Raw genomic sequence first — 11,245 nt, 5'->3', positions numbered from 1 at the left:
ACTGAGTGTGCTCAGAATGGTGGTAACTTTAGAATATTGTATATTTCTTGTTGAATACATCTTCTTGAGCATACTGAGTATACATAGACAGTGAAAGACCAGTTTTCTGTTAGTTTACCAGGTACACCAGTTCTCTCCCCATCGACATAGTGTAACAGGGCTACTAAAAAAATTTAAGGAGACAGAATCTGTAATGGATTGTAAGTAAAGTGGTAGACCATCAATACTTGATGAAGAAAAACTTCAAGACATATAAGCTGCTACTTAAAATTGGGACTAAGTTGTTGCTGCTGCAACTTAGTCCCAACAAGTCCATGTGAATGAGCTGGCCTGACAGAAAAACATTGGTGTTGGAACTACAAACAAGACAGTTCATAAGAAGCTATCAACATACTAATTTTAATAAAAGAAAATAGATTTTATTTCCCTGCAACATTTAATGATGAGATTTACAGTAGCATATGTAAATAAAGATGAGTAAATTCTTCTTAATGATGTTTTTGCTTATAATGGTCAATAAATAGCTGTAACAGGATGAGATGTGAGTAAAGACAAAAGAAAGACGTATGATAACGCATCTCAAGTTGAATTGGCAGTTTCTTTACATTTATTTAACTGTCAATTTATGCTAACTTCAATAAACACACAGAATAATATAATTTATTGATTCTTTAATTCAATAAATATTATTATTGTTTACCTGTTTTAATGATGTCTCTCCAGGATAATCAACATAAATAACAGGTACATGTCGAAGAAAACGATGTGAAAGCGGTTTTCTTCCAGGGTCAGTCAGCGGATTACATGCTCCAACGAACTGTATATGTTCTAACGTAACCCAGGCTTGATCTGATGTACAATAGAAGCCACGATGTTCAACTAATTGACGTAGAAATTATATAACTCTCTGAGTACCGTACTGATCCATATCAGTTAAATTAATCTCATCACAGAATAGGACTAACCACTTTCCAAGCTATATAGATTAAATAAAAAAAATTCATAAGACATACATTAATTATAAACTAATCATGTGATTAGTTTAGATGACATGGTGAAATTAGAAAACATGTTCAAGATGAATTCTAAGACAGTTGACTTAAGCCTATTAAAACACCTGGATTCACATTTGTTCTAAGATCAAAGAACGGTTCGAAGTAGAAGGTAACTTTCTAGATCGTACATAAAACATGGATACACCATTTCGAACACAAATCCAAACGGCAAAGTCCTGAGCAAAAACATCCGGATTTGCCCACCAAAAAAATTCAAAACTCACACATCAGCCAGTAAAGTGATGTTGATGTTCTGGGACTCGCAAGGCACAATTTTTAGTAATTATTTAGGACATCATACCATGAACAGCGAGTACTTTTCTAACATGCTCTAACAGAAAGTGAAATCTGCGATAAGGCAAAAACATTAGGGTACACTCAAAAAGTGTGATTCTCTTGCATGACAACCTGCACTCCCACATCACTCAGAAAACAGGAGAAACATTCAAAAAGTTGGGTTGGGAGGTGTTGTCACATCCTCCTTACAGCCCAGACCTCGCCCCATCCAATTTTCATTTGTTCGGCCTGCTTAAAACCGTTTTACATGGTAAGAAGTTTGACAACAACCAACGAAGTAATCAAAAAAGCGGTACATGAATGGTTCAAACAGCAAGGTAAACTTCTACACTGCGGAAATCAGAAAGCTTAGAGAACAGTGGGACAAGGGTCTAAAAATTGTTGGAGACTATGTTGAAAAGAAGCAATTTTCATTGTCATTGAATAAATAGTTTTTTCTCTACATCAATTTGTCTTGTTAATTAATGAATGTCCCTCGTATGTTATAGAAAATGTTAATACTAACTTGCTGTTTAAACAAGTTCAAACTTTATTGTTTGTAAATTATTACAACTCAAACTCTGGTATCTTTGTTAATCAGATGTTAGAGAACTGATTTTGTGTAAAGTCAAGAATTGATGTTTGAATTAAAATTCGGGAATACTTATTCAGTTCCTATATCTCAGCTGGTCAGTTCAACATCTGATTCATTTCAATTTAACAAAAATTGATTCATAAAAATATAATAATTAACAAAATACATACCTAAAGGTTTATGTTCAGCAAGCCAAGTATACAACGATTCATGTCGTACAGTATCCAATGTTGGTACAACCACATCAGGAGCAGCTACTTTGTGTGTTTCTACTTTTATCTGAGGTACTTTATTTGACCATAAACTCCACTCTTCATTTATGCTTACCTTTAAAAAAAAATAAATTTTAATTTAATAAAATTAAACAAGACATGATTACATGTTTCTAATAAAATATTATAAATCAAAATTTAGTGTTGTAGCTTAGTTGGTAGTAATACTGACTGGTCAACAATAGTTCCACAGTTTAATTTTCAGTTCAAACTTTACAAATTTTAATTTATTATTTCATTACCTCAATAGCAAAATGAGTCTAAATGTTTAGATTTTCTGCCAAAGTTCTCTAAAACTTTGAAGATCCTACAGATCCTAAAAAGTGAAAGCCAACAGCATACATTTTTAAAGCCCAGCCAAAACAAATAAGACAATGCAGGTTTGTCCACCTATCTGCTCTAAGTTTTTGTCAAGAAGAGATCTCTATTTTCAAATAGCTACATTTATTTGATATAACAAGTATAAAAGTCAATGGAAAAAATGAAATCTACATAGTGTTTTCAATCTTCTACATAAACTGAGAAAGCATCACTCTGAATTGGTGAAATTTAAAAACACAGGATGTTTAAAATCACTATTTAACTAAGAAATCTGGACAAACATTTCTGGTGGCAGATTTGAGATAGACATTACTTTTTAAATATCTCTTGTACATTGCTATTTTCAGGTAGATAGTATGAAGACAAAATTCCATTGTTATCATTAAGCGATAACAGTAATACAGAATTCAGATTACATCATTATGAGTCTAATATTATTTTATCATAATACAAAGTCTTTAAAAGACCTTTAACCAATGTATAAAAAAAATGTATTAAAATATATTCATATAAATTACATATTGATAACAGCATTCAATTGTTCAGTTAGGACTTAGTTACATCTTTTCATTTCATTTATAAGTAGTTATAGATCATATTCCTATTTCTCATAAATGAAATAATGGTAAAATTGCAAAATATTTTTATGTTGCTATAATCCAAAACACTGGGTGATTCAAAAAGGACTTCACAACTTTAAAAGCATATACAAATTAGTGAGATAACTTACAAATTCAGTTGAGGTTTCATTTCATAGAAAAACAAAATCAAATTTGTCACCCAACATTTACTTTGATTCGATATGGCTTCCATTAATAATCCAACATACATACCACCTGAAGTCAATTTCAATTACACAAGCATTTCTCAACCTTTCAGTATTTGCGACCCAATTTTCGATCATAATTTTCATCGTGCCCCCCTCTCTCACATAATAACAATGTATACAATAATAATGTATTTTGAAGCTAAAGCTACACTATGACCTTAATTACAAACCTTAAAAATTACCAAGAATAAGTCAATTTATTAATATTTGGCAACATCAACCCGCTGCAAAGAACCCGCTGTAGAGAGAATCGCTGTCTCTCTATTGCTCTCTGTCTTGTGTCTACCATATTGGACATTCTCATGGTTTCGCGAGAAGTTACGATTTGTCTCAAACATTCTGGACCATCTGTACAAATGTGTATAAATCCTGCACTTCATTCAATTCCAGCCAGTCTCAGTCAAGTCGATCTTTCTATTGCTATCGAATCTATCGTGAATGTGTATGTTGTAATTTGCGTGTTAGTTGCATGTTAATTACAATTCACAAAATTAAATATTACGGCAGTAGGTTTATACAGAATCATGGATAAATATTTAAGTGGGTGTAAGCGAGCATTAGACAATAGTGAAACATCAACAAGTGCACAGACAAGCATGGTTCCAAAAATAAAATCAAGAAAATATTCTCAACAATACTTAAATTTTGGGTTTACCAGAACTGAAGTAAATGAAGAAGAAAGGTCTCTGTGGGTCATTTGCTCAAACATTTTGGCAGCAGACAGCATGAAACCTAATAAACTTAAACGACATTTGGAAACGCTTTATAATGAGTACGTTAACAAACCCTAACAACTCTTCGAATTAAAATTATATGAAAAGCAAACACCATTTTTAAAAAACCTTTGCCTGCAAATGAAACAGCTTTACTTGCCTCCTATAAAGTTTCATATAAAATAACCAGATGTAGAAGCTTCACACCATTGGTGAAGAGCTTATTTTGCCAGTTACAATTGAGATTGTAGAAACTATGTTTGCAGATAATTTTGTCAAACAATTGCATTCCATACCTCTATCAAATGATAATGTTGCCTGTCAAATTGGTGATATGGCTGAAGATGTACAGCATCAGCTTTTACGGAAGTTGCGTGACAAATTGTTTTCAATTCAGCTTAATGAGGCGACAGGTAACAATAAAGATGCTCATTTCATTTCCTATGTTCAATTTTGTGATGGTATGTCAGCAATAGAAGAACTACTTTTCTGCAAACCAACAGAACTCAAAGCAACAGCACTCACATTATTTGCTATCTTAAATGATTTTATAAACCCCTAAAATCAAGAATCTTTTCTGTACTTTGTAAAGACATGGATGCATCATATTTGGCGTTATTACTTTATTGCGAGGCAAGATGGTTATCACATGGGAAATTTTTGCAATATGTTTATGAATTAAGAGATGAAATTGCCATTTTTCTAGAAGAGGAAAAACAACCGGAAGCACAGAAGTTTTGAGATGGTTTATTTGTGATGGAAATGAGCTACTTGGTCAATATATTACTAAAATTAAGTACCTTGAATCTTCAACTCCAAGGAGCAAATACACATTTGTTGGATATGAGGGAAATTAAACATTAAGCTTTTTTCTACAAAATGTTTAATGCTTTTTGTAGAAAACTAGAATTGTGGAGCAGAAATTTAAAGCAAAAAACCTACAAATGTGTTAAAACTTACAAGGCTGAAGAACAACATGTGAAAGTTGTTTTTATAACCATTGAATATCATTTAGCCTTGTTGGCAAACAATTTTAAAAAGTATTTTCTTGCTGATGACAACTTGGTAGAATTGAATAGGGGTGGATGATGAATTTTCTGCACAGAAACAAGAGAATATGAAATACTATACCATTTATTAGCATATTACCATTTCTATTATACCATTACCTTTGCGAAACTGGATTTTCTGTGATGGCTGCTTTGAAGACAAAATATAGATTTCAGCTAAAAATAGAAAAAAGAACTCAAGAGTGTCTATTTCTAATATCAAACCTTTCTTTGAAAAACTTTGCTCTGCTAGACAGGCCGAAGGGAGTCACTAATAATAATTAAACTTGCTTTTAATTTAGTATTGATAAATTAATTATTAATAAATACATTGTGCAGAACTGACACAAACCTCTTTAGAAGTGTATTATATCAGTATAAATGTGTATTTTATTATTTATTATGTCAGAATGTATTCTGTTTTGCTTTCCTTTAAGTAAATAAATTATTTTAATAATACTTTCTTTTCAATATTTTCACACCCCTCATTTAGTGTTATCATAGCCCCTAGGAGGGGGCACCGCACAGGTTGAAAAACACTGATTTTGACTGTATTTAGCAAGTCAGGAGTTACCTCTGCAGCTGTGGTGTTAATTTGAAGTCAGCTCACCAAGATGAGTAAGCAAAGGTGGTACACATAAACCTGATCTTTAATGAAACCCCACAATAAAAAATTTGGCAGAGTCAAATCTGGGAACAAGGTGGCCACGCATTGGATCATCATGAATACTCCACAGATCTGGGAATCGAGTATCTAGAAAATCTTGGAATTCTAGGCAGTAGCGTGGTGGTGCCTCATCTTGTTAATAGTAATGGCTTTCATCTTGGTCATCATCTAACTGAAGCATGTCCAGAAAAACATTACCATTTACGGTTGCCTCTGGGAAGAATGGGCCTTACAATCTTTATTTACAAAAAAACCACTGACCTTAGGATACAAATATGCTGCAAAGTTTCATGAGGGTTTTTGCTACCTCATAATTGGCTGTTACACCTTGCCACTAATGTGAAACACTGACTCATCACTAAAAATTACATTGTCTAAAGATGTATTGTTGTCTGCAATTCTATCCATCATTTCCACACAAAACTGTAGCCAGGTAACTTTGTCATCATCTGTAATATGTTGAAACATGGTTAGTTTGTTTGGCTTCAAGTGCTATCATTTGTATGATATGTACCAAACATTTGTTTATGGAATGCCAGTCTCATGTGATGCATGTCAAGGTGATTTTTTTGGATAATGTGCAAAGCTTTCTCTGAGTTATATAGCAGCTTCAGGGACATATGAGCATCCTGATGATTTTGTATGTTTAACAGAACAACCAAGAAAGGTTTAGTGCCAAGAGTAAACTATATGCCTACTAGGAGGCTCCCTATCATACTTTCTATGAAAATTATGCTGAACTGTAGTTGCTGAGTGCAAATCGTGAAACAAAAACACACAGCAACAATCACATTCTGCACCAGTAAATGTAGCCATTTTTAACAACACTAGTGACAGTGCTGGTGGGCAGATTCAGTACTAATGAACTACATGAATCAAAACTTGTTAAATTTTGCTATGAAATGAGACCTCACCCGAATCTGTAAGTTTATCTAAATAAATTTTTATATGCTTTTAAATTTGTTAAGTCCTTCCTGAATCACTGATATTATGATTACAATACTAAAAATTGTAAAATACATAAGATCTAAAACTGAGGAAAACTTTATAAAATAGTAAATGAGAAAAACATAACAAACATCTAATAAGTATTATAAGACATATAAACTTAAGCAGTACAGAAAGAAAGAATTATATACCTAATCAACATGTTGATATAACGATGGATGTAAAAGAAATTCAACTATAACAATGATGGGAGAAAAACTTGAGGCTGTGTTAAAAAAATTTGGATGTCTTACAAACCTATTTTTAGACAGAAGTACCATTTTCTTCACTGAAAATTAAAATGATGTATAACAATTTCATTAAAACCTCACCTTAAATTTTTGTTGATGTCTATCATAACTCAGGTGATTTTAGGGGTACAGAATTTTTCTTGGATGAAATCAAGGAATAAATCAAAGGAAAATTAAATTTCAGTACATTTTTTATTGTAAGTCACTAACTTACAATTTGACAAATTTTTTGATGATCTGATGTTCTTATGTGGTCCTTACCAAGTTCTAATTATCCAAGTTTCACAGTAATTAATTTCTGGATTAATACATCGACTTAATTGTTCAAGATTTTTTCTAAATATATTCATCAATGTATACATGATGTTAGATGACACCTCAATGTAAATATATAACTATAAAAACTGAAATAAATAATTTTATTGTTACCTGTCATTTCTGCTCTTGTGTACTGAACTTGAGGGAAAACATCATTAAGCAATGAAAATAATAACTGTATCTCTTCAGCAACCAATTTAGGTACCATTGTTTCACAGACTGACTGTATCAAAATCTGAAATAAAAGAAGATACTCACAAATATAATTAATAATTAAACAAACACACGTAAGAAAAACCTTGACTAGTAAAATTTTATTATTAAAAACTACACAGTAAAACTTATATGAGTAAGATCACAGCCAGTATTGATTTCTCATAAAAAAATTATAAATTATACTTTTTAAAAAAATCCCATAAGAATCAATCAGTTTTTTGGTGTAACCTTTAATTTACTTTATTTCTATAAATTTGTTATGAATTTAATTTTCTTCATATTTAATATAAAACAAGTTTTTATTTATTATTTTTTGACATTTTTACAGTAATTCAATTTTAAAATAACAATATTTTTTTGTAGTTGTTTTTCAATAAAAATTGGTATTTCTTAACATAATTTCAGCTCATATTAAAATTAAAATTTAATATTTAATAATTATAAATAAAAAACAAAGAAACTTTCAGACCTGCAAATTATTATTTTCCTACACACTACCCATTTAATAGTGCAGAAACATAAATTTAAATAATATATCAAATTAATATAAAGACAACCAATAATGATACAAATAATACAAACTAATAATAACACTGTAATAATACTATTTCCACTGAAAAAATAATTATAAATAGCATAATTAAGAAGAAATTCACAATTAATTAGATCCTCCGTAAATTTTTATCACAAATTCATAAAATTCAGATGATTAATAAAATAAAAGTAATGACAGCAAACAATGAAGTAATAATGCAACAACCGCATAATTTATAAAAACAAAAATATAACTTAAACTTTTTATGAATAGATACTAGATAAAAATAAAGTACATGATTATTTACTTCTGAGCTTATTTATTAAAAAATAAGAATTGCATACAGCTTATTTTCAATCAAGTCTTCAAAGGATTAATTATTTCTTATATATCATTGTTTTTACTTCCTTGTATGAAGTAAAAGAAGTATAATCGCGAAAAAAATTTTAGTTTTCAGATTTCAACAGAAATATCCATTTTCACCATCCCTGAATCCACTGACTATTTTCAGTGTGACATCTGTACACATATACGTACGTACCAATATATCTCGCATAACTCAAAAACGATTAACCATAGAATGTTTTAATTTTGGATTTAGGACTGTTGTAACATCTAGTTGTGATCCCTTCCTTTTTGATTGCAATCAACGACCAAAAATGTCCAAAAAAGCCGAAAATCAAAAAATTTGGATTTTGGACTTTTTCTTACCTGCAGTAATTTCCTCATTGAGAGCTTTTCAATTATATATCATAAGTGGTACTTATTTTCAATGATTCCAGAGTTATAGCCAAATAAAATTTTAATTAATGAAATATTTAGATCTTACAAGGGGAAGGCACATTGGTTCGAATCGGGCTTAATTTTCTTTTCTCTCTTTTTAATTTAAATATATTAGTTTATTAATAATTATTAACCTCTAACTGTAAAAAGTCTTAAGTCTTTTACAATAGATATAATCCAATAAAAAAAAAAAATATGAAAAAAATCTGAAGTTATTAGTGAAATAAAATTTTATGTACTTTTCATTTTAAAAAAAAATTGTATTTGTAATTTAATTGGCATGCAAGGAAGTCATGTGGTGTCCGTATCAGATTATTTACTATTGAGTATGGTTTCCCTGCACATAGACAATCACAATCTGTGCATCATGATCAATCTGTCGATCATGATCGTACCAGCTAATCCTATTTAAAAAGAAAAATTATAATTGCTAGTTATTACCTCTTGTTCAGGTAGATTTTCAGCAATAGATGCTTCATCAATGAATTCACCGCTGTTCTTTTTATGTTCCTTTATACGCTGTATACGATCACGTTTAACATTACCAGCTGACACAAGCACAGATTTCAGAGCTCGTAAACCGAAGTCATAATGAGACTGGTTTGATAACTGTTCATCACATAACCTATGTAAAGTATTTTAGAAATATCAGCATCATATATGTAACAAAACTAATAATAAATCAATGAAATAACAGAATAATAATATAAATTTAAAAATAAATTACATAACAAAGACAATAAAACTGCATCTTTATGATAAAGATGTTATGTTACAAAACCCAGACTGTCCTCAGCAATAACATCCTGGAAGTTGATATATGATGCAAGATAAAATACTAAAAATCAAAGCCTGTTAGTTCAAAAAATGAGTTTCTAATACAATTGATTATATCTCAAGTTAAGAATGTTGGATGCAGTTAGTTCCATGATTTTTCAGCATTTTTTTTAATCATTTATTAATCACAGTAGTTGATGCCACTTAAAACAAAATAGAAGAAAGAAAAAATACTAATTTCTGAAGAAGTTACATAGATAAATGCTAAAATATTCTAAATTCTATTAATATAAACCACCTAGTATATAATAAAGAAATATGACATACCTTATCTTAATTTTACCATATGTACTTTCATGGGATCCCGCATCCTAAGTCATGATTGAAATATTTAATTAAACTCCTCATTAAAAATAGTAAAATAATAAAAACTGCTTATAAATTTAAAATATGAGTGCTGCTATCTGTTGCAGTTTTTATAAGACTGTCCCCTCAAGCACTGTCTGTTTATCAAATTGAAATTTTGTTTGTAGTTATAAATATATAGTATCTTTCTAATATATTTCATTTTATGCCATCTTCATTAATTTCTAATATTTCTAAAATTGTGCTAACATCAGAAATAGAATTTTTACTGTTTATTATATGGTCTGCTGTATTAGATAAATCTAATTTATTATGTTTGTAATTTTTATAAAGATCAAAAATCTAGTTTTAAAGGATCTGTTTGTTTTTCCTATATAAATACAGTCACAATCATTATATTTAATTTCATAAATTCCACACAGATTGTTTATTTTACTATTCTGTTTTTTTAAATATGCTATTATTTTATTTTAATAATAATAAAATAAACAATCTGTGTAGAATTTGTAAAATATATCAAGGTTCAATTTGATAAACCATCAGAGCATGTTTGAGAACACAGTATTACAAAAACTACAACAGACAGAACTTGTATAATAAATTAATGCACAATTCTCATTATTTTTGGATTTTTAATTTTCAATATCAGTTTAATTAAATATTTCATTCATAACTGAGAATGTGGGATCCCTGAAAGTATTTTAATGGTAAAATTAAGTTAAGATATATCTTATCTTAATATTCTGTACTAGGTGGTTTATATTAATAAAATTTAAAATATCATTTAACAGTACAGAGGAATAATGCTAACCTTGAAAAAATTAATTTCATTAAAATAATAATAAATAAAAAGCTAAACTATATATTTAGGATGACAACCCTAAAGAATAAATTGAAATATGAAAATCTAACGAGTCATGTATGCTAACATCAGCCACTGGTATGTAAAAACAGAACTGACAAAACAAGGGAAATGAACAGCTTGAATAAAACTTAATGCAACTTACATATTATGTTATAACATATCCATTAGAAATTTTGCAACAGTAAAAAAGTACATAATAAATAATATTAATCCTGCCACCTTGATTATAAAGTTGTGCACCTTCTTAACCTAAATGTAATAAGTAAGCTTATTGCCTTGTAACTATATTTTAAATGCACTACCTTTTTTTTGTGTAAGATGAGCTAGCTATACAGTATTTATATATACATTTTCTTAACAACAAAAAGCT

The 11,245-nt window shown here is 29.6% G+C and overlaps 1 protein-coding gene across 6 annotated transcripts in view; it reads right to left on the bottom strand.

The window, feature by feature from the left end:
• Positions 1–706: 706 nt before the first annotated feature.
• The window catches only part of LOC142332290 (dynein heavy chain, cytoplasmic-like), a 49,484-nt gene continuing 38,945 nt past the window's right edge, over positions 707–11,245 (bottom strand). For all 6 annotated transcript variants that reach the window (XM_075378630.1, XM_075378631.1, XM_075378632.1 and 3 more), the window contains 4 exons: positions 9,309–9,492; positions 7,445–7,568; positions 2,097–2,253; positions 707–976 (listed from right to left, as the gene is read on the bottom strand). In XM_075378630.1, coding sequence (XP_075234745.1) covers positions 2,240–2,253; positions 7,445–7,568; positions 9,309–9,492 — 322 coding nt within the window. In that variant the 3' untranslated portion in view covers positions 707–976; positions 2,097–2,239. The remainder of the gene's footprint in view (positions 977–2,096; positions 2,254–7,444; positions 7,569–9,308; positions 9,493–11,245) is intronic.

This window comes from Lycorma delicatula, chromosome 11 (genome assembly GCF_047948215.1).
Source record: "Lycorma delicatula isolate Av1 chromosome 11, ASM4794821v1, whole genome shotgun sequence".
NCBI classification, from domain to species: Eukaryota; Metazoa; Arthropoda; class Insecta; order Hemiptera; family Fulgoridae; genus Lycorma; species Lycorma delicatula.
Note: the sequence above shows the minus strand (reverse complement) of the source record. Positions and strands in the feature narration are given on the sequence as shown.